General features: G+C 48.5%; 1 protein-coding gene across 7 annotated transcripts in view; it reads right to left on the minus strand.

The window, feature by feature from the left end:
- NFIX (nuclear factor I X) overlaps positions 1–24,650 on the minus strand; it is a 115,032-nt gene that overhangs the window by 23,049 nt on the left and 67,333 nt on the right. For all 7 annotated transcript variants that reach the window (XM_072602178.1, XM_072602184.1, XM_072602183.1 and 4 more), the window contains 4 exons: positions 2,542–2,604; positions 2,214–2,288; positions 1,499–1,619; positions 948–1,084 (listed from right to left, as the gene is read on the minus strand). In XM_072602178.1, the coding sequence (XP_072458279.1) occupies positions 948–1,084; positions 1,499–1,619; positions 2,214–2,288; positions 2,542–2,604 (396 nt within the window). The remainder of the gene's footprint in view (positions 1–947; positions 1,085–1,498; positions 1,620–2,213; positions 2,289–2,541; positions 2,605–24,650) is intronic.

Below are 24,650 nucleotides of genomic sequence, written 5' to 3' on the forward strand. Positions count from 1 at the left end.
TCAAAATCCTAACCTCACAACCTGTGGGACAAACATGCCCACATATATGGCCCTCACATGCATCAAGATGTTGTATACATGTCCTCCTTACAAACACACAGGTCTTTACTCACAGACACCCACCCACATGGGCACAGGTATAACCTGGATTTTTTAAGGCATTGTGCACAGACTCTCTTTACACATACACAGATGTCCGTATTTCTTTGTGTCTGAGTGTCAGGAGGTGCCAATTAATCTCGGGAGGAAAAAGGTAAGGGGTGGGGTGGTTCAGGAATAGGATCTCCCTACCTTGGAAATACTCAGAGGGAAATATCTAAGAGAGGTTCATTTTTTCTTAGGGCTAACTCATTCTATGGGTTCTTCACAAGACCCTCTCTTCTATTCAAACCCCTCAGAATGATCTTCTCTCTCCCTTTCTCTTGGGCCCCTCTGCTTTCTCTACAGGTGAGTACTTTGCACTGTAAAAAAAAAAGGAACCATAGAATTGGTGGTGATTTAGTTACAAAAAAGCCAGCAACAGAGAGGCTAAGGGAGGGACTGAAAGAGAAATGAAAATTTTCTCAGTATATAAAGCTGGAGGGTTGCCCTCCCTAGGTCTCTGCCCTCCAGGCCATCTTGATCACTGAGCAACGTTCACTGGCAAAGAGGCAACAAAACTGTTCCTCATACCTTTGGCCTGGTCTGGCTCTCATTGGGAAAGACAGGGGCGGCAAGAGCACCCCAAACTTGGCAATGTGGGGCTTCCTGGGGCAAAGCCAGAGGGAGCATGCAAGAGGGCTAGAAAGAAAGAGGAACATCTTTGCTACATACACCTCGGCCTCCTACTGAGATGGAACTTATTGGAACTGAAAGGGGACAGGGAGCTCACTCCAATTTAGGACTAGCCTAGACTCCCTAGTCCCTGACTCTCTGCTCTAGGTAGGGCATTGCTAAGGTAACTGTACCTGCATCCACATCATTAGGCCAACCACTGGACTGGCTGCTGCCAGCTGCGGGGGACCGTCCTGTTCCAGGGTAGAACACGTCATCCACGGGGCTCTCCATCTCGCTGTCATCTATGGACTTAGGGCGCTTGGTGGTGCTGAAGAGGAGAGAAAGAGAGTCAGAAGGGGGCAGAATGTAGAAAGAATCCAGGAAGTCAGTCTTAATCTTCGACTTCATAGAAAGGCGCCTATTCCCAAGAGGGAGGGGGAAAGAGAGGGAAGAGAAGAGCTGGCTAGAGTGGGGGTAAATTCCCTAGAATTTGGAGGGTTCTTACCTAGCAAACTGGCATATACTGGGGAAAGGTAGCAATCCCCATGCCTTCTGGCATTATCTGGCACATGTACCCTGGGGTTGGCAAACTTATGGAACTGAAAAGACCTCACCACCCCAACTCTTAACAGGAACCAATGTTTATAGCCTTCTCACTTATTCATTATTTATCCCTGGATTGTGTGAAAGACCTAGGACAAGGTGGGACAGACGGGCAGTGAGTGCTGAAGGCCACACTTACCTGGTGGAAGGAGGGGAGGTGATGGACCGCCGCCCAAGGGTCACCTGGTTTATGTTGTAGTAACTGGGGCTCTCCAAATCCGCCAGGGAGAAGTTAGGCCCTGACGCCGTAGCAACAGGAGCTAGATGGGTATGAAAGAAGGCCATGAGGTCGGAAAGTACAAGGTAGACTGGCCTTTTTTTTTTTTTTTTGGCATTCTGTCTTCAAGAGGTTAGGGCAGGAGGGAGCCTTCTAGGTCACAGAAGACAGGGGTGGGGTTCTACCAGCTTCTCTTTGATCAGACTCTCTAGGAATAGCCAATGACCAAGAGCATCAGGTTCATTCCACAGCATGGGAGCAGGGTCATGTGCTTGGGTGAGGAGGGTCTCCCTCCTAACAAGGTCTTTAGAGTACAAATTTTCTCCTCCATGGAGATGGAGATTAAGGCACCAGATCAGTTTGTTTTTATTTTTCCTGCAGGGTCTGGATAGCTTTGCCCTTGGTGGACTCCTGTTGAAGGAATAAATTGCCACAGCAAGGGGTGGGAGACAATGACTGTGTGGGGTCAGAGAGAAGCCTCTGTCTGGAGGGATGTACATGTGCCCTCTCCCCAAACCTAGCAGAACAAGGAAAGCAATGGCCAGACACTCAACACGGGGGCAACAATGAGATCCCTCCCATCCCAATTTCCTCAACCAGCCTGGTTCCAGGCCTCAGAGGAAAGGGGTTCACTTACTCTGTGATACTCTGACCAGCTCAGTCACATTCCAGACCCCAGAGGTCACAAAGCAGTCTTGGAAACTTAAGTGCCCTACAAGGGAGAAGAAGACAGGTGAAGCAAGGGTAGGGAGAGAAGGGCACTCTCTGGCATCTCTTGCCTCCCCTCCCAACCTTGACCTCCACATTTGTCCTGGAGGGAACAGTGTTGGGGCTGTGGAAAGTAGAGTGCCCCAGGTAACTCATGGGTCTTTCCAAATGACCCAGAGATTGGAGAGAAGGGGAAAGTGGAAGGAAGGACAAAGGAAGACCTGGGCAGGTCAGGGACGAATGGGAAAGGGACTCACCATTGGGCAGTGGTTTGATGTCCGCATCTCCTTGCTGGTTTGAACTGTCTGATTGTCCGGATTCTGCCAGGAAATACAAAGGGGCAGATGGGGTTAAGCTTAGATTTCACCCCAGAGCAGACCATCAGGCTACCCAGGAATAACTTAACCCTAACTCCCTCTTCCCACTCTACCTACACCTAAGAGCTGTAGCCCAGAGGTCAGCAGAGGGGAAAACTCCAAGAGATCTCAGAAGAAGAAGGTCAGGAGAGAAAAAAAGGGGTTCAAACCAAGACAAGGATGAAGCTAGGGAAAGAATTCAGCTCCCAGACCAGGTTTCCTCCCACAGCTAGAGAAGCCTTAGGAATCCCCATCCCCCACATCCTTTTGGCTGGCAGATGAGATGCTCCTTTAATTAATTAACTCCATTCCCAGCCATTCTTTCATGCCCGCCTCGTCCCCACCCCCATATACACCCTACCCCACCCTACCCTTTCACCTTTAAGCTTGCAGGCAGTGCCTGGCAACCCAGAGGGGGGAGGTGTGCCCCCAACGCTGTCGCCCGTTTTGTGCCAGCCAGTCTGGGGCTGTCTCATGCCCCAGTGCCACAGCTGCTCAGAGCTTAGACACAAGGGTCCTATTGTGCAGCTCTCAGAGAAGCAGGGATAGTGTGTGTGTGTGTGTGTGTGTGTGTGTGTGTGTGTGTGTGTGTGTGAATATTTTGCTGAGCTTGGGAAAGCCCCCTTCCTTCCCCATCTCACTATCCCCCAAAGCTTTGTGTGCCAGGGGCACTACAGGGACCTCCAGAATGCCCGCCTGGACATGGCAGTTGGCAGGAGGCTAAAGAAGTAGGGGGCCAGAGGCCAGTTGTGGGTGGGGATATAGAGAAAAGCAACATGGACACCTCTGAGAAGGGATGAGGATCTCCAAGGGCAGGCAGGCAGATCCCAGTAACCAGGTGGGCTGTCAGCAGGTGTGTGGGGCTAGGATTTCTCCTAGAGGGAGAGAACTACAGAGACTTTTCTGGCCTGATGTCTGACTTCCTGGATCATGGAAGGTAGGGAATCCTGGGATTCTCATCAGGTTTAGAGCTAGAAGACACTTTAGAGATGATCTAATCCAATCTCCTCAGTTTACAGATGAGGAAAATTGAGGCATCAAGAGGTTTGGTGGTAATGTCATATAGACAATAAGTGGAAGGCCTTTTGACCCCAAATCCAATTTTTCTCGTATATTCCATTACTTTCCTTCTGGGGGGCTTGTCTGCAGATTACTGCCCCAGTACAACCCTTCATGGGTTGGGGAAGAAGGGAAGGGGGCCAGTTCCTACTTCAACCACAGAAGAGGGAAGCTGTGATTAACAAACCAAAAATGACTGCAGGTTAAGGGAAGTCTGTACCAGGATTCTTGAAGGGAAGACCCTTCTACATTTTGAACTGGACATCACTACAGAATCTAGGTCCTATTTTCCCTGACCTGACTCAGCCCACAGTGAAGGGCAAAGATTATGCCCCAGTCCTACCAGCCTGTACTGTGCCAACCCTCCCTCTCACATAGCTTTTACTGGGTAGGGAGAGGTATCTGCCTATGGGGCCATTTATTTGCATGCTTTCCTATGCTTTAGAGGGAGCCTCTGGGAAAAGTTCTCCTTGATGAGGAATCTGACTAAAGGAGCTGCCTAGAAGATGCTTTCTCATCTAGGAAATGCAAGGCTAAGAGAAAATAGGATTAAATAGGTTTTTAGGCACTTTAATTTTCAACCTCTTGAGCTTCCTGATCATTAGAAACTGAAATTAAAATTAGAAAACACTCAAAAGTGAAATGAGTTGCCTCAGTAGGCAGTGTTTCCTACTGGTAAGATTTTCAAGTAGAGCTGGGTGACCATTTGTTGGGGATTTTGTAAAGGGAATTCCTGCTCAATTTAGATAGGGGTTAGTCGAGATGGCTTGCAAAGTTCCTTTCAACTCTTATAAGATTTATCCTAGATCTGAGCTTAAGCTCCAGCCAGCTTGGCTAAAGGATTACTGTTATTGCTAAGTAGATATGGGACCATAAAGGGCAGTTTGCTCACCAGCCCTACCACCACACCCCACACACTCACACACCAGGATCCTCAAGATCGGTTCCCTTACACAGTAGACAGAGTATTGGCCCTGGAGTCAGGAGGACCTGAGTTTCAAATCCAGCCTCAGAACACTTGACACTTACTAGCTGTGTGACTATGGGCAAGTCATTTAACCCTGATTGCCTCAAAAATAAAAAAAATTTAAAAAGATTGGTTCCCTGACCATAGGTTCTGTTGCTCATTCCCAACTTCCCATAAACTTAGAGTTCATGGCCCCGTAGGCCTGGACAGAGATTGCCTCAGTGGTAATCTAAAGACCTAAATCAGATCAGTCTAGGAACACAGGACCTCCAAGGAAAGACACCTGAATTACATACAAAGATAGGAAGCTGCCAAGGATCATTCTATGCCCCCAAGTCAACTATGGTAGAGGACATGGAGTCTTTGCCCACCAAGTTGGAGAAGTTAATACAGTTGTGGCTGCTTTGTGGGGAAAAGGGTAAGGAGCCCTGGAAAGAAGGAGATATGGCCCATGTTCTGTTTAAAGATAGGCCCATCTCCTGATCTAACCCAGAAAAGTCCATGAGGCTGGAGACCAAAAAAGTCATACTCCAACCTCCCAGAGCTAGCTTTGAAATTCCCCTTGGAAGGCACATACTGCTCGAGTTGTCCCATTCCATTCCAAAATCATCAGGTGAAGCCAAGAACACACACACGCACACATGCACACGCACATACACACACACACACACACACAAAGACAAAAGGAAAGAGACAGAGTCAGGGAGAGGGACAGGGAAGCAGGCAGGGACTTTAAGCTACAGAATTTGGGAAAGAAAGCAATGAAGAAATCATTTTTCCAATAGGAAATTACCCATAAATATGATTAGTATCCCAATTGTCGCCGTCATTGTTACGGCTGTGACTTTAGTTTAAAGGCAAAGAGTCAAGGTTTGGGCAAGGAATACTTCCTTCCCCTAGACTAAAAGCAGATCTGACTAGTCTGAACCCCTCGGCTTCTCTTTCCGTTCGCTCCTGGCAGCCATTTTAAACCTTGGCAGCCATCTTACTGCTGGCGGCTCCGGCCAGAGTCCCCACAATGCCGACAGCCGCCAGCCCCCGAGATGCTGAGCTTAGCCCCAGGACAAAAGACTGAAAATCTGGACATGGTGTGGGTCTGGGGAGAGGCTGAAGAGCCAACCTAGGGGCAGCTGGGTTTGTGTCCCTCTGTTTTAGAGGTAACCAAATACACCCTTTGGTCTACTGGGACTGAGGACACGGTTGTTCCTCTTAGGAGGGTTCTGTTAATATAGCTAACATACTAATAAGTTAGCATTTATATGGCACCTTAATAGTTACAAAGCACTTTACAAATATCATTTTGTCCTCACAACAACCCTGGGAGATAGGTGCTATTATCGTCTCTATTTTACAGTTGAAGAAACTGAGTCAGACAGAGATTAAGTCACTTGCCCACGGTCACACAGCTAATAAGTTCCCAAGTTCAGATTTGAACTCAGGTCTTACTAACTCCAGGGCTAGGGCTCTATCTACTGTACCACCTGGTTGTTCCCAGTATTCTCCAGGACTAGAGACCCAAATTAGCTAAATATATGCGACCCATTACCCAGACTGGGAAATTGAGGTTCCAGGGTTGGATGGGAGGTGATAGGTGGGAGAGCCTTCTCCGTACCTTCAGGGATGACTGAATGGTTAAGACAGAGTAGTCCTAGAAGCAATGCCAAGATCCCCAGCAATGCTGTTTAGCACTCCTTAGGGTGCTAGGTCCCCTGAGTAATGATATCCTTCTCTTCCCCTCCTACTCCCCACTCTCAATTTGTGGATCAGACTTAGCTCTGTAACATGGGGACACCAGGGGCAAGCTTCCTCCACAGGCTTACACATTGCTGAGTAGGTCCAGGGGGGCCTGGTGTGACATTCTTCAGTTATTCCCCTGCTTTTCAGAAGCAGTGTCCCTGCTCGCTGCTCCCTAGGGACTGGGGCCCTGACTAGCAACGCTTGAGGAGGGGTTCCCAGTCCACCTGCGTCATCCCATTCTCTGTCTCAGCTCACAGAGGACCCTCCAGGCCAAGGGCAAGGCAGCCAAGGGAAGAAGAGGAGGGAGGGAAGGAATGGCTCCTTCATTACGCCCCCTCCCCAGCCCTGATCTCAGAGCTCTGGCTTTTATCTGGCAGAATATGGCTTATCGGAGCCACCAGCTGAACAAACACACAAATCCACGGTTAGTGAGAGAAAACACTTTTCCTGAACTCTTTATCTCCTGTTCACAGGCCCTGCTTGCTCCCCACTGCCAATAGCTCAGGAGGGGAACTCTGCTTCTCAACAGCTGTTTCTGCCTTTCTTCTCTGCTTCTAAAGGTGGAGGGTTTTCACTGTGTCTCTGACTGTGTCCCTTCCTCGGTCTCCATTTCCTCCTCTCTCTCGGTTGGTCCCTTCCTTTCTTTCTCTCTCCCCCCTCAAACCCCAAACACTCCTCACCTCCCAATTCCCCACTGGTGTGTATGGCTGGGCACACACTGATCTCCGTTCCTTCACTTTAGAGGCTGCTTTCTCATTGAGAGACAATAGGCCAGCTGGTGGCCCATGGGTAAGGGAAGGGGGCAGGGAGGATGTTGGCTGGCATGACGAGGGCAGGTGCCCAGCTTCCTTCTTTATCCTCCACAGCCTAGGCCCTCAGCACCCCCCAACCACCCCCACCAAAGCCTCTCCCACTTAATTCCCCACCCTGGCACAGTCCACACACTCCCAGAGGATGTGTTCACAGCCAGAGGTCTCCCCTACAGCCTTTACCATAGAAACAGGCACCTATCCCATTGCCCTGGGGCCTAGCCTATATAGACCCAGCTCAGTATCTTCACCCAGTTGGTCACCTGGACAGGGAAGAAAGCTCCCTTCTCTACCCACAAGCTCTTGGACTATCTTATCACATAAAAATACTTCTGATCATTTATCACATAAGAATATTCCTGGTTGTTTGACTTATCATATAAAAATACTCCTAATTGTTTGAGGAGATGGCAAAAAGGAGGGGAGTGGGACAGTTAGCTACCAGGACTTTAGTCATAAAGCTAACATCTCTCCTCTTGGCCTAGGTATGAGGATCCTTTAGCCACATCACAGAATTAGGGCTTAAAAGGACATCAGAGAATCTATGTCTAACGTCCACATTTTATGGATGAGAAAACTCAGGCCCAGAGAGATTAAGTGATTTGACTAAGAGCAGTTAAATATCAAAGGAGACATTCGAACCGGGGTCCTACAACTCACAGAGCCATATCATAATGCTTTTCCAGGCTCTGTTAGAACTTAAGAATGGTGTTTCTGTATCAGGCCTAGCATCAACCTGCCTAACAATAAGAGGCCTCAGTGTCTCACTGGGGACCGGGCAAGAATGAGCTGCCTACAGGGCCCTTCGAGGGAAGGGACAATTCAGAATTCAACTCCAAAACACTCCAACTCTAAATCTTCTGCTTCCATAGCCAGGGCCCTCTAGCCCAAAGGTCACCTGCACAAAGGCAGAAGCCTGGACTGACAGAGAGATTTTCCCAAGGGCTCTAGCTTTCAGGGACAATTCAGAAACACTGGGAAAGAGAAGGCATCTGTGGGCTGACGAATCCTGAGCAGCCTACTAGGGAGTGAGTTCCAAAACAGAATTTGGCAGAGGGCTGCTAGGGGCCTCCTTTAATCACTTACACACATGTGATCTGTTACTCCCCCACTTTCTGAGTGTGGGGACTGTAGGAGACACTACAGGAGCGTAGGCCTCTCAGCCCAGAGCCAGGTTTGACAGGAAGCCACCAGCACCCAACCCTTCCTCTAACTTGGGTTCACCCCTCTCCCATCCAGAGGTCTCCCCTCTTCCTCCACAGCTTCCTGGCCTCATTCTTTCTTGTCCTGGTTTAGCCTAGTCTCTTGTCTTTCTTCTCCCCATTGCCCTCACTAGTCTCTTTCAGCCTCTCTGGTCTCTTCTCAGAGGGTGGGTATGCGTGCGTGTGTGTTTGTGTGTGTGTGTGTGTCTGTCTGTCTGTTTGTCTGTCCGTTCAAAAGAACTTTCTTTGCCTTTTATTGGGGTTTTCCATCTTTGATGGAAGTCTACAGTTGCCAGGAAGAGGCCAGCGTCACACATAAACCCCAGATTGGTGGCGTGTTTTTAATATACATATATATTTTTTGGTTACAGACAGGGAGATATTTATGGCTCCCGCTAGGTGAGGAAGGAATGTCCTGCTCAGAGCAGCCTCAGCTCCCACCCCTAACAAACTGTGCTCTGTTAAAGGGACAGTCTGTAAATCACCACCCAGCTGCTTCCCGCAGACATTGATTACTCCGCCAGCTCTTTATGAAGCAGGAGGAAGAACACATGGGAGCTTGTATGCACATACACATACACACACACTAACTCACACTCACTTTCTGGAACACGCAAGCACTCACACATATGTGCTTAGACACATATATGAACTCAGAACCCTCAAAAACCACACACACAGACACTTACTTGGAGATACTCATACATGTGTACATGTAAGTTTTCACTCCTATACCTACTTCTAGATATATACTCACACATGCACAGATGTACTCACATACCAACAAAACACATATTCACATGTGCACATATATGGATACACACGGATGCAGATACCTATACATATAAGACATACCAACATATCTTCTCTTGCCCTATTTTGTATCAGACAGACAAGTACACCCTCAGATAAAAACACACAGCCTTATACGAATGCACTTACACGCTGGTGAGCGCACCAATGAACACACTCACAGGATACACTTATATATAAACCTGCAAACACAAGGACACACATACATGTACAATCCAGGCCATACCTAGGAATGCAATGACACTGACAGCACTTCAGTTACCCCCACTAACAGCTCACAAACAAACATCAGTTCTGTAGGAGAGAAGCATACTGCCTCCCATTCACACACACACCCCATACCTTTTTGATTTAGTTAGAAGACCTGGGTTCAAATCCTGACTTGGTAGCTATGTCACTTTACTGAACTGAGCCTCAGTTTTCCCATTCATAAAATGGAACTAATAATCTTTATACTACCTGTCTCACAGTGCTGTTGTAAGAAAAATTATTTGTAGACTTTAAAGTACTCCAGAAATGTCAACTGTTATTCCCTGGAAGACCAATTGTCCCTTGAAAAGTGGTATGCATTATTCTTGTGCCTGCCCCAGCCCATCTCTCCTTAGTTTCTCCTTATAACTAAGTTTCTTCTTATAAACAAGTGGGGTGTGTGCTCTGGAATGTGGGCAGAATCCCAGGGGGTGTGCCGCAGATATGGGACAGGCCTAGGATTTGGAGTGCCCAAAGGGGTATCTATACTCTAGACAACATGACAGTACCCAGCTCCCTGGAAATAGTCAAGGAGCCAAACTATCCTGGAGCCCTTGCCTTCCCAACTTCTCTTCTGCAGTGCCAAGGCACAGGAAACCCAATCTTGAGTTGGGGCAGGGAAGGGGGGTGGGGGGGACCAAGAGGCTGGCCTATGGTAGGCAGAGTTGAAGAATGTGACTATTGTGCGTCCTGAAACTCAAGTCTAGGAACCTGAGCTGTCCCATAGAATCAGACAGGGAGACGGACAGGGCCTAGAAGGGTGGGAGCAGGGCACAGAGGTGCAAGGAGGCAGTAGACCAAAGTAGTCCTTGGGAATGCAATGAGACAGGAAGGCACATGAGACCCAAGCGCTGGCCTGAAGAAATTGTTATCCTGGGTGCCAGGTCTCTTCCTCTCACTTTCACATTTTCCTCAGTTTCTCCCCTCAAACCTGAGCTTGGGGCAGGAACTCTTTCACAGGTTAAATATGATTCAGAGCAGAAAAGGATCAAAACAAATGATCAAATGCCTCATTCACGATCCCACAGGGGATAAATTGGTAACTAACAGAGTTAGGGTTTGAACCCAGGTCTCAGGATTGTACAGTCCATGTTCTTTGCACCACGACACAGCACTTTCTGAACAACCTGTCAACCCTCCCATCAGAGGAGGAGCTGCCACCTTAATGCTTGGAGGACCTTAAACCAGTACTGTGAAAAGGTGGAGAGAATGTTGGTGCCAGGCACCGGGGCGGAGGTCAAGTGGGTATACGTAGGTAAGATCTTAGAGTCAAAGGACCTGGGTTCCAATCTTGGCTTTGCTACCTACCACCCATGTGACCTTGGGTAGACATTTAACTTCCCTGGATTCAAGTTTCCACCTTTGCAAAATGAGGAAGTTGGATTACGGAATCTTCAGGTGGCCTTCTACCTCTTCTACCTCCTGCATGTAATCCTATAATAACCAGTCAGTCCATAAACATTTATTAAGCACCTACTGAGTGCCAGGTACTGTGCTAAGCTGCCATGCTTGCATGCTTTCAGGAATCCTTCTCCTTTCTTTCTCCTTCCATCCTTTGCCTCCCCTTTCCCCCAGAACTCATAGACCCAAAAGATGCCTGTATAGCCCATGAGTAGGAGTGAGTGAATAAAGGGGAATTAGGAAGTAAGGAAAATAGAATGAAGAAGGTTAGTGACGGAGGAAAATAGATGAAGAAGGCAGAGACCCCTCCACTGGCTGGCAGTGGGGCCCTTCCCTGGAGATGGGGTTCAGTTGTGTGGAAAGGCTTGGCTGGCTGCTTGGTTAGAGTATGAGACCAGACCAAGAGGGAATTAGTTGCTTATAGGCCTAGCTAGTGGGTTAGCTATTACCTTCTCACCCAGTATTAAGGTCCCCTAAGAAATCTCCACAGTCCAGCTTAGTCTGTCTGAGGTACCTGAGTTCCCAGGGAACTGACAGTGGGTGTTAACCTAGCTGGCTCATTTTATGCTATAGACACTGCACGCCTGGCCTGTTGGACAGCTTTATTTAGCCTGGAGTCGGAACAGCATGTTCCAAGGTGCCAAGCAGAAACCTGAGAAAGCTGCCCCTTAGGGCTTGGGACACCAGCCTCCCCAGTTTGCCCCAAAGGCTAGAGGGTTTTGCTCCACAGCAATGGTCTTCACACTTCTGATATCCCACAGAGAAGGCTGTCCTAAGTCCATGTTAGGCATCAGCAGCACGCCATCCTGCCCCTACTTGCACCAGCCTCATCTATCCCCATGCAAAACCAAACAAATTGCTGCTAAGTTTGTTTTTCCCCACTGAAAATAAATGAACCAGGAATACCTAATACCATCCCCAGAAAATAAGAGTTCCCTGCTCGGTCCCTTGCCTCCCAAGCAACCCATCCTGCCTATGGTGCCACCTTAAGAGAGAAGAGAGAGTTGGCACTGCACTGTCTAGCCCCTTTTTCTTCCGCAGCCATCACATGCACCAGTGTTGAGCCAGAGCAGGGAAAACCCTGTAAGATGGTGCCTGGGCACTGGGCAGGCATCTTGTGCCAAGGAAGGCAAATAGACTTCTGTTTGTAAAAGCACCACCTTACTTTGCTCTAAAGGTTCACAGGAAAATAAAGGGAGTGGGGAAATGCCATAAAAAGGGACACAAAGAAATATGGAGCTAGAAAGAAAGAACATTAAGAAAGACAGAAATCTAGGAGGTGAGCTGAGTGTGATTTTTCCAGCCTGCTCAACCAGACACTCACAGCCCCAGCCAGAACACACCCAATCGCTAGTCTTAAGTCAATAAACAAAATCCCTTCCAGTGGGGGTTGGAGGGGGTAGGGCATGGAGATGGACAAGGAGATGACAAGCTAAGGCTGCCCCTACTCAAGACAAGGAGCCTATAGAGGACTATTCTTGGCGACACAGAACATAGCAGGTAGTAATCAATTAATAAATAACAACTCCCATTTTTATTGCCTTTTAAGGCTACAGAGCATTTTATTCATAACTCCTCTTGGAAGGCAGGTAGAACAAGGAGTAGTTTCCCATTTTACAGATGAGGAAACTGAAGCTGAGAGAAGAAAAGTGATTTTATGTGTAGTCACACAGCTAGAAAGTGTTGGAGTTGTGATACAAACCTGGGTCTGGAGACTCCTTTTTCTCCACTGCTCCACTGCTGAATGAATGAATGAGGTAACAGACTAAAGCACAATCACCTACTGTTCATGCTGAAATGTACTTCAAAGATCATCTACTCCAAATCCTTCAATTTGCAGGTGAGAAAACAGAAGCCCAGAGGATCCAGTCATTTGCTCCAGGTCACATGAATGAACTAATTAGCCACTGAATAACACAAGGCATGAAACCACGGTTTGAACCCCTTCAGATGTGTGCAGGTGCTTGGTCTTTATCTGGGGGAAGGCTCAATCAAAGGTGCTCCTTAAACATGAAGAAGCAACAAAAGAATGACGCAGGCTAGGATAAAGACAAGGTGAGGCAGAGAGGGAAAAACAGAGAAACAGTTCCTGGCCCAAGGGGGCTCATCTCCCTGCCCCAGGGTGGCCTGAGTTGCCTTGACTTGGCCTAACTTCTGATCTGAAGCCTTAGGACTAATCCTCCATGAGGACTATATATCTCTTAGAGGCAGACACCATTTGGTCCTGAGCGCTGCATCCTGTCTTTGTAGTGGGCTTGGGTCAAGGCAGGCCCAGACCCGAAGATTTGGGCACTATCAAAGAAGAAAAAGAGGGGAAGAAGCCCATAGACAAGTCAAGCACCCACTCCTCTACATCCCTTGACACGGGAGTTTTACACAAAGTGGGTTACAGTAACTGCCTGCTGGTAATTAAATATATACAAAGCAAGGTAGAAAGAAGTAAGGTAGTCACACCAGCAAGGCCTATGTGAACCAAGCCAGTGGACGAGAAGAGAAGAATGGGCCTCATCCCAGGCCTCAGATGGTCCTGGGGGAGGTAGATAGGTAGGGTGGGCCCAGTCTCCTCATCCCAATTGAATTTTCAATTCAATTCAATTCTTGCTGGCAAGACAAAGACAAAAATCAAAGCCAGCCCCTGCTTTCAAAAAGCTTGCATTTCATGGGGACATAACAAGATGTAAGTGGTTAAGATATAAGAGATGAGGGAGAAAGCTCTTTAACAACTAGGGGGATTTTAGAAGAAAAAGTTTTCATCAGGAGGTCGCACTGGAGCCTTGAAGGGGTCTCGGGATTCAGAGGTGGGGGTGGGGGGGAGTACATTCCAGGTTAGAGGATCTGCCTGTGGAAAGGCATGGAGGAGGAGATGAGACGCCAAGTATGGGGACAGCAAGTTGGCTAGTTTGTCTGAAACAGAGTATTTGAAGAGTAGTTGTATGCTTTAAGGCTAGAGGTAGGTTGTAACCATATGGTTGTGATTTAAATGCTAACTAAGCTGTATTTTATCCTAGAGGCAGTAGGGAGCCAGTGAGGCTTCTTGGGCAAGAAAGTGACATAGCCAGATCTGTGTTTAGGGCCATTAGTTTGACAGCTGGGTAAAAGATGGATTGGAAACCCTGGAAGCAGAGAGACCAGTCAAAAGGCTACTGCGATAGTGGAATTAGAGGAGCCCCGTGTTGCCCCTAGGCTAGGCCCATTCCAGCACTCTGGCTGAGGGCCAAGAGGCGGCACAGGAAGGCATGGCAAACCAGGGAAGGGGATTCAAGGTCAATTCCTCTCCCCATCCCCCTACCCTGCCCTTTGCTGCATCTCCGGATGGGTGAATGTGGGAGTAAGGGACAGCTGAAAGCCTGGCTCCCCATACCAATATGCTTATGCTCTCTTGTCTCTGGGCCAATCACAAGCTCAGGGCTGGGTCTCAAAGGAGCCTCGGTGTAGTACAGTCCTAGGCAGGCTTGTCTCTCCCCCTCCCACCTCTATTTCCAGCACTGACCTTTGTTGAGTCCCAGCTCCCCCATGAGCCTGCCCAGCCCAGGCCAGACCAGGCTTGACCCCTCTTGCCAGCTGTTCTTGGGGCTATTAATAGTGGCCCCCACCTCCCAGGGCTGAGCAATCCTGTCCCACATTTACCCTTTGTCTGGTTATTTTTAAAGGGGCAGAACACATCGTCTAGCACCGGAAATGGGCCTTGCTGAGCCAGCCAGACTTAGACTCAGACCCCTGGTACTGAAGGGGAGGAAGCAGGAGTCTCTAGAGGGTCACTGGGAATAAATGCACCTGGTAAGGGACAGGAACTTGAGAGACAGCTTCAGTGACATGAAAAGCAAGGCATATACAGTGTAAGAGAGACCACGATGGACAATGAACAGAAATGAAAAAGCTGCTGAAAGGAAGAATATGAGAGAAAAGGATGAGAATACAAATAAATCTACTCAACATTAAAATGAAAGACTGAAAGTGAGGGGCAGAAAGTTGAGGGAGAAGGGAGGAAAACACAAGAGAAATAAAAGGAGGAAATTACTCCTTTAAAAAAACAGAAGGAAAAACTTTCCTAAAAATACTTGGTGGCAGCGGCTGAGTTGTGCCGAGCCGGTTGGGCCCCATCCAGCTGCCTGCATCTGTTTGGCAAGCACTCAGCAGCAGCAGCAGCAGCAGGGCAGGTTACCCTGTGAGGAGAGGGGGAGGTAGGGTGGGATGGGTGAGAGGGAGGAGGGAGAGAGAGGACCCAGCTCCTACTACCTGGGCTTCAGGGGGAACAAGGGGGGACATCGACTCAAAGAGTGATTAGCAACAGACAAAGGAGCACAGACCAGGAGGAGGGAGTGAGGAAGGAAAGTACTCTGGGTGGTTGTCTGGGAGAGGTGTGGGGAAAATCGAGGCAACTCACCAGCCCCTCCCATACCTAAACGGAGAGAAGAGAACCAGCCTTCCCAGGGCCTGGGACTGGAGACGAGGGAGGGAAAAGGCAACAGACAGCTCCTTAGCCTGCTTTCCCACCACCACTAATCCTGTTGCATAGTCTTCTCCCCTGATGCCTCTCGTTCTCTTTCCAATTCCCTGGGAAGGGGGTGTCAGAAAAACTAGGAGAGCTATGGGAAAAGAAGCCCAGTGCAGCTGGTGAGACAGCTGGCCCATGCCTGCCCCATGACCTGAAGCCCCTCTACCCTGGCTTCTGCCTCCTAGGCTGCCAGAACATATGGACACTGAGGCCAGGGGCCATCATGGCCTCTGTCAGTCTGTGGACCAACCCCAGTTATGACAAATGGCCACTGAGCAGGACCTTAAAACTCCATGGTCTCCTGGTTGTCACAGAATTTAGAGCCAGAAGGGACCTTAGAGTTCATCTAATCTAACTGCCTCATTTTAGATACAGGAAAAATGAGGCCCAGAGAAGGAAAGGGACCAAGTCACACAGGTGATAAGTGGCAAAGACATTCCAATGCTTTTTCTGCTAAACTACATATACTGCCCAGTCTATACAGAGTCCTTACTCTATGCCTGGCTCTAGGCAAGGTACGGGGAGGGGGCCCTTAAGAAGTTTACAATTCTACCTGGGGAAAGAAGACCGCATAATCACGATCCAAGTGTGCTTCTCCTCTCCTGCCTTGTGGCTGGGATCAGAACAACCCATTCAGGAAGGGAACCCCTTGCATGATCAGGGCCTGCTTGGGGACCCTCAGTAGATGCAGGATAGGGCAGGCAATCAGAAGTCTAACAAACTGGATATGGGAACCAGTGAATAGACTTTCAAAAACCCAGGCCATGCGTGGAAGAAAATTCACCCAAAGGGATAGAAGGGGAGACCAGCTGGCACCCTCATCCAGCTGAGACTAAACTGACCATTTCTGCAACCCCTTTCCTCAGACAGACATAGATACACACAGACGTGGGCTCAGTACCAATCAAAGAATCTGCATTAAAACAATAGCTCAGCCTAATCCTCTCACAAAGGCTGGATGTGGGACAGACGGGTGGCAGCAGAAGAGGGAGGCGTGGAGTACCACTTTGCTTTCCCAAAGAGGGTAAAGAAGGGCATAAGGCCTAGGTAAGGAAAGAGATTCACTGGATTCACTATTGGGCAAGAAGTAGTAGACAGGACCGGGAAGGGAGTGAAGGATCACAGTATCTTAATGTTAGTGTTCTCTCTTTCTCTCTGGGGTGGAGGCAAGACAGGACTAAGCTCTTTCCACCTTCTCCTAGTATTAAGAGACAGACTGTCAGGGAATCCTGTTCCTTGACCTCAGAGCCCCAGCTCAGATGCTGGGCCAGTCAGGAGTACGATATTTCTCAAAATGTTTGGGGAAGCTATGGGAAAAGGACTCTGAGTCTGGCTAGTGCTTTCCAACTCAAAGAAACTGTAATGGTCCACCAGGAACCCAGATGGGTAGCATCAGGTTGGCAAGGCAGGCCGAGTGACATTGGGCACAGCTGGGCATCTGGCAAAGCAATAGCTATATCCATTGTTGATGCTGCAGAGGAGACATGGTCAGCCAGGAAAGGACAGAACTGCTCCAGGTCTGAGGTGGGGGGATGGTGGGTGTCATAACTTGGGATTTTGTGTTCAAGGTGGACATGTGATCAATTACTGCTTTCAATTTCCCAATCTAGGGAAACACAACTTCACCCTGGAAGGAAACTACCACTGGTCTGGGCTGCCAAAGGCAAGATGCCTCACCCACCTCCATCCCAGGGAAGAGGCAACAGAGATGTACTTCCAATATGCCATTGCTAGGTGGCGCAGTGAGTTAATACAATATATGCCCTCCACTGTCCATGGAGAGTCAAGGGGCAAAGCTAAGGGCAGGCTGGAGACCCTGGCAAAGGCTCCCAGTCATGGATCCTCCCTCATTCCTCAAAGCCACAAGAGCCAATGGGAGAGCAGGAATATTCCTGGCTAAAGGCAGGTATCCAGGTTGTGGTAGCAGCACTGCTTCAGGGCATCAGGGCCTGTTAAGGGCAGGGCAGGGCAGGGCTGGGGGTGGCTCAGGCACCAGACTGGGCCCTGCAGAAGAAGGCAGCTGAGGCTGAGATTGAGGCCGAGGCAGGGCAAGACAGCCGCTGCAGCCTCCTCTGCCAAATGCCATGATGTGATGTGAGGGGCTGAGCTTCCCCTACTCACTGATTAGGAACAGCTTGCAGTGCGGGGGCTGGAGGAAGGGGAGCTGGGGGGGGGGGGCTGTGCCAAGGAGAGGTGGGAGTGCTGGGATTGCCAGGTGCGTGGACTGATCTGATGGAGAAGAGTAGAGGTGGGGTGAGGGCCAGACTGTGGCCTGCCAGGCAGGTTTCCCATTCATGTTGCCCGGTTTTGGCCTTGCACAGCTTAGAGGAGACTGTGCGCTACAGAAGAAGTATAATTCAGTGAGCCCTAGAGGTCCATTTTTCTGGTCACAGGAGCCCCACCCCTGCTCTGCCTCTCAGTGTCTGCATAAGCCTCCAGCTGTGAATGACTTGCCCACTCTACCACCCACCACCTATCTTCATATACAAAAAGTTCTGGCTCCAGTTCATGTGTCTCTGTGGTAGCTCAGTGTGGATCTCGGGGTAGTGGAGGTGGGGTCCAAGGTACATTTTTCTTTTCCCTTGCCTACATGCATATCCTAAGGGTCCTTTCCCACCGAGGCTCTACATGCAAGTTCATTCCATTTCAGGCCTTCCACAGGGCCAGAAAAGCTTCTGCCCTTGTTAATACCTGGAAAAGAAGATGCCTCTCATTTCTCACAAAGGAACAAAGGAAAAGTGGGAGCCAGAAACCCAAAGTCAGAGATAGAGACCCAAAGACAGGGTGAGCAAAGAAGAGTCAGGAGAAGGAAAAACCTCCCGGCACTGGCGGCAGTGGCCTGGACCCGACACACCCTCTCTTCGGTGGTGGAGAAAGGCTTCTTTGTTCAGTAGGGAGGTTAGTCGAGGTGAGGCCCAGCCCCCCTCCTTCCTCTCCCCCAAACCCTGGGTAATACAGTTCACTGCACAGGCCTAGCTTGGTCTGGCCTATTTCCTGGGCCCCCTTATAATGACCCCTCAAAGCTTTCTTGCTTGGTGTTGGTTGGCCCTCTTTATACTTGATAGTTGAGCCCTGCCAGGTGTAGGGTCCTGCCCGCCCGGCAAACCTAAAAGCATAGCATAGGATGTAAAGGCAAAGATGGTCCATCCCTCTCTGAGCTCCATCCTCAGCACCAGAAGTCACAACATGATTCTTGAGTTAAGTGGGCCCTCTGGAGCTGAATGTTTGGACCCCAAATGTTTCCTTTATTGAGCTAACATCTACCTTCTGCCTCATCCTCCCATCACTCCAACTTCTGCCTCTGGGGCGGTGGAAAATAAGCTTAATCCCTCTTCACAGACTTGAAGACATCAAGTGTCCCCTTCTGCCCAACTCTTCTGTAGACTAATCATCCCTGGTTCCAAGAGTTTCAGACTCTTGCACCTTTACCTGAATATCCAGAAAAGCAGATTTTTCTTTTTTCCCCAGACCTGTCACTCCTTACTCCTCTATTTCTGCCTGAGGTCTCACCAGCTGCCATTCTCCTCCTCCCCTGTATTTGAAATCTTTCACTCCTTCCTTCTCTCTTCACATCACATAATCAGTTGTCAAGTCCTGTATTTCTCACCTAAACTCACAGTCTCGCTTTTCTTCAAGTTATAAAATAAGGATAATAATTATGGCTATGACTACAAATTAATCAAAAGGGAATGTTGCAAAACTGCAAAGAACAAGCTTGGCCACAAAGAAGAGATAGGAATAGACACTTCCCTCTCCTCCTTCGTAGAGCTTGGTGGTTAATGCATATGATACAATGCATTTGTTTCAGAGGGTATTTTTCTGATGTATTGTTTTGGTGCTTATAATTCTTCCCCCTTTTCTTTCTTTCGTATTATTTAGAATGTATCCTTTATTACAGGAACTATCTCTTATAACCATCCAACCCACTCTCATCTCATTGGCACTGCCCAGGCACTCATTACCTCTCCCCTGTGCTTTTATAAAGTCCTCCTTACTGATTTTCCTGCAGATCTTCTCTCCTCATGCAGCACATGGCTACCAGATTAATCTTCCTTTAACACATATCTGACTATGTCACTCCTCTCCTCAAAACCTTTCAGTGGTACCCTTTTGTCTACCAAGTCAAATGGTAACTCCTTAGACTCATATTTAGGACCCTCCACAAGCTGACACCTCCTTGCCTTTCCCTGCTACTAATTTTCACACCAAACTGCTGGACGATTTGCCATTCCCCCATACACATCACCGTCTCTGTGACTTTGCTCACCATCTCCCCTATGGCTCAAATGATTTCCCTTCTCTACTTGTTAAAAGTCTGTTTATCCTTTAAGACACAACTCAAATCATCTCTTCTTTAAAAGAAGCCTTCCCTAGTGTAGCTAGACAATGAAAAAGACTCATCTGGAAAAGACACAGGGGTTTTTAGCAGACTGAAAGCTCAATCTAAGTCAACAGCATGACATGGCAGCCAAAATATTAATGGCTCTTGGGCTACAGTGTCCAAAAGAGAGAAGTTAATTCTTCTTGTCCCTGCTCAGAACACCCCAGGAGTGTGGTTTTGATTCTGTGTACCACATTTTAGGAAGGACATCAGCAAGGTAAAGCACACATCAAGGAAAGTGACCCTGATGGTAGGGGGAACTAGAGGCTATTTCGAGGATTAGTGGAAGAAATTAGTTCCTACTATGTGCCAGGCACTGTACTAAGCGCCTTACAAATATTATCTCATCTGATCCTCACAACAATCCTGGGAGGATTACTAACTGGGGATGTTACTATCCCCATTTTATAACTGAGGAAACTGAGACAGACAGAGAGGTTAAATTACTTGCCTAGGATCACACAGCTGATAAATGAATGAGGTCAGGTTTTGAATTCAGGTCTTTCTGACTCCAGGCCCAGCACTCTTATCTACTGTTACACATAGTTGGATGGAAATAGGATTGTTTAGTCTGCAGAAGAGAAAACTTGGGAGGGGGGATGGAAAAGGAAGACCATGATAGATGTCTTCAAGCATTTGAAAAGTAGGCTTATGCCTGGTCCCTGGAGGCAGCAGTAGGAGCAATGGGGAGGGTGATCCAGAAAGACAGATTTCAGCTTAATACGAGGAAAAATCTCCCAACAGAGATATTGAGTACTGGATCTGGAGTCAGGAAGACCTGACTTCAAATCCCATCTCAAATCCTTCACTGTCTGTGTCTACAATGTCTCTCCTCTGACCCTGTCACCACTCTAGTGCAATACCTCATCATTTTACAACCAGATGATTTCAGTGGCCTGTTGATGGGGCTGCCTGCCTCAATCCAATCCATCCTTCAGCCTCCCAAATGATTTTCCTAAAGGCTAGGTCTTACCATATCACCCCTCTACCCCATTATCTCCAGTGACTCCCTATTGCCTTAGGATCAAAAATAAAATGCTCATTTTGGTATTCAAAAACCTAGACCCCTCCTACCTTTCCAGTCTTCTTACACCTTACTCCCTGACACATACTCCTTGGTCTATGACTTTCTAGCTGTTCCACAAACCAGATACTTCATCTCTCTGCTCTGAGTATTTTCTCTCGCTGTCTCCCATGCCTGGAATGTTCTCCCTCCTTAATCCTGTCTACTTGACTAGACTTCCTTTAAGTCCCAACTAAAATCCCATCTTTTACTGGAAACCTTTCCCAACCTCTCTTAATTCTAGTGCTTTCCTTCAGTCAATTATTTCCTATTTATCCTGTGTCTAACTTGCTTTGCATATAATTGTTTACATGTTGTCTCCTCCAATAGACTGGAATCTCCTTGAGGGCAAGGACTGGCTTTTGTGTCTTTTTGTATGCCCAGTGCTTAGCATGGTTCCTGGCACACAGTAGGTGGTTAATAAATGTATACTGACTCATTATATGACCCTGGGTAAGTCACTTAACCTTTCTGTGCCTCCATTTTCTTATGTACAGAATGAAGAGTTAGCTTTAAAGGACTTTAAGTTCTCTTGCAGCTCTAAATCTGTGCCGCCATGAAAACTGCAGTGGGTTGCTGTAAGAGATGATGAACTCTTCCTACCTTCAAAAAGAAGTTCCATGATTCTTTGTAGGGGTGCTGGAGAGGGTGGTGTAAAATTAGATGGATGAGACATGAGGCCATCCTAACTGTGAGATGATATGATCTGATAAGATTCTAGGCTCAGTTCCCCTCCCCCTCCAAATAGTAACACTTTCCCTCTTAGACCTGGATAGAAACTTGGTATCTCTTATGCACTCACTGCATATCATTTTGTACCAAAGCTATAGATGTAAGTTGTTAGTACACTAAGTATAGTATGTATACACACACACACACACACACACACACACACACACACACACACACATATATTCCCTTCCTTCCTCCACCGCAATCCAAAATTTAATGTATGCTCCTTGGGGACAGGAACTGTTTAATTTTTGTCCTTGAATCCTCAGTGCCTGGCATACAGTAGGTGCTTAATAAATATCTGTTGAATTAAAGGAATTGTATGTGTAATGTAATGCTAATGTCTATGAACTATATGAGAGCAAAGACTGTGTCTTATGTCACCTTTGTATCTCCTCCAGCACTAATCACAGTACACTCACTACCTGTATTAGGTGCTTAAGAAATGTTCATTGAAGTTGCCACTGAAGGAAAATGCCAGTCTGTACCATTTGCTAAAGGAGTTTGCTGCACATGAGGCATGGACTGAACATTGGTTCCATGGATGCCAAAAGTGACCACGGTTCTTCCCTCAGATGCCTAGGCAATCTGGGATCTTCTCCTGTTGCCCCATCCTAGATAAGGGCTCCAAGGAGATCTGAGCAAAAAAAACCTCCTTCCCTTGGTTTGGAGAAGCCAGAGAGATGGTAATAGCTTCCCTATGGTACCATGTGGGCTGAGAATTCCTGTCACCAAGCAGTGAGGCTGGATACCCCCTGGGGCATCCATTAAAAGGAACAGAGAGTTAGCCAGACCCAGGCTATGCTCTCCCTTCCCAGGGGACCCAGGCATCCTCTATACATGGGGAAGTTGAGAGGTGGGTTCATCTGTCACCAGCCAGGGTGAGCTCGAGGAAAGGAACCCATGGCCCAGCAGCCAATTCTTGCCAAGGATAAGGCTGTTGTGGGGGTGGGCAGCGGGTGTGGGGGAGATATTTTTAAATCCGTCACCTTTGCTCGATGCTATTTCTGTCCCTGAAAAGCAGAGAAGGGCCAAGAAGCTCCCTCTTCTGACAGCTGGGGGGGGGGGGGGCGGGAAGGGGAGAGAGAGGAGGAGATGCTGGAAAGGCAGCTGGCTCAGGGTAAGGGAGGTCACTGTCTACCCACAGGGAGCACCCTAAAGGCTCCCTCTGTCCCCTGGAGCTGGGCTTTCCCAAAGCTCTGAGACATAAACCAGATTCGGTTTCCTTCTATCTCTCCTCCCTGTTGTTAGATCCTTATGTCTTGGGGAGGAAGGGAGAGGGAGGGTGTGGAATCCTTCCCCAGGGCCTGTAAGTACTTTCATCCCCTGATCTCCTCCTATAACCCCAGTGAGGACCAACAGGCAACAAGGAAGCCCGAGGGAAGGAGAGAGAACTGGACTATTCTTGTTCCTGGCACCTGCTCACCTTCTTAATGGGGTTACCTTATTTCCCCAAAGCCCCCACAAAAACCCCAGGAAGCCTACCTTCCAGGACCCACCTGACCAGAGGCAGCACAACAAATGCAGTAAAATAGGACCCTAGACCACCCCCCACCTCCACCACAGACTTCAGGCCTGGCCTAACCTGGCCTGGTGCCCAGAGGCCACTGGGGTCTGGCAAATAGGGAAGAGGGAGGAGAAGGGGTTCTGGCTGGTTTGCCCCACAGGGAGCAGCAGCAGCTGGAATTGCATTCGGGCCTGAAAATCCCCCTGAAATTGTCTGCAAAGAGACTGAAGCTCAGATACACAATGTCCTGCCAAACTGTAGCCCTTTTAATTCAATTAAGCAAGGAATAGACTTCCCAGATCTGTGTGTACATGTGTATATGTGTGTTTGCATGTGAATGCATGTGCTAATTCTGATGTGTGTGGAACCTAGTGGGGGTGGGTGAATCTTGGGGAGAGTATATAGGTGAGTGAGAATTCTAGAGGGTATGTGAGCATATCCTGTGTGTGAGAAAATCCTAAAGAGGTATGAAAGGAGTAGGGGTGGGGGGAGTCATGTGTGGGTACAACCTTGGGGAAAGGATATATTAGGGAGGGGGCAGCTCACATGGCTGGAAGTAGAATATACACATTTGGGGAGTAAGGGGTATCTCTATGTCTCCTTCTCTCCTCTACTCTCCTGCTTTGGTCTTAAACCCTGGAGTAATGACATCATGGCCCTCAACTATTTATGTACTTGGCTCCCTTTCTCTAAACAGCCCCCTATTCCCTGGCTTTGTGAAGGGAAGGCTGGAAGGATGCAGCCCTGGGGACTGAGAAGAAAAGTCAGTAAGAGAATGGGGGCAGGAAGCAGAAGCACTGTGGTCAGTGGGTAGTAGAACTCTTTCACTAGAGTAGACTGGGGTGGGGGTGAGGGGAACTCTGTTTCGAAGGGACCTTTCAGAGTGAGGCCTGGAGAAAATTGGAAACCCAGGGGAAGCCAACTCCAGCGGACACTTCAACCCTTTCAGAAGTTCAGTTAGGTTGTCCCTGTTCAGCTTCTAAGGACAGTTGTGGGGGAACAGGGGAAAGTACATCACTTGATTCTGTACTGCACCATTTCTCTTTCCATCCCCTCTGAAGCTCTGAGGTTTTAACACCACGCCCCACCCCCCACCCCCATATTTGCCACCTCATTCACTAGATTGTCAATCCCTCTCTCTTCCGGTATTCCCGGTTCCTAAAGACACCCCCCCCCCCCCGCACCCCTCCGTAACTACTTAAAAAAAACCACCCAAATTGGGGTTTCCTTAATTCCAGTTGCGTCCAGGCTGAAACCTCCAGGGGTGTAGGGCCAAAGCTGCTCTCTCTATTCCCCTCCAATCCTATCTCCAACTTTCCCCTTTTCCTAGGGGCTCCTGGAGCTACTGGGGCTAACGTCTCCCACCCCCTTCAGTCCTCCCACCCCAGATCCAGTAGGCCCTCTCCTCTCCATGCAACACGACAGGGAGCTCATCTTTCCAACGGGCCCTCCAGAAGCCTCCGACAGCCCGGATCCGGGAGCAGGGCCAAGAAGAGAAGGGAGGAGGATTTTTATAAGCAGCGGAAGGATTGAGGTGAGGGGGAGGGGACGGAAAGAGAAAGGCATTAAGTCTCCAGGTAGTTAAGCGATCCGGG

The sequence above is a fragment of the Notamacropus eugenii genome, chromosome 4 (assembly GCF_028372415.1).
Source record: "Notamacropus eugenii isolate mMacEug1 chromosome 4, mMacEug1.pri_v2, whole genome shotgun sequence".
NCBI classification, from domain to species: domain Eukaryota; kingdom Metazoa; phylum Chordata; class Mammalia; order Diprotodontia; family Macropodidae; genus Notamacropus; species Notamacropus eugenii.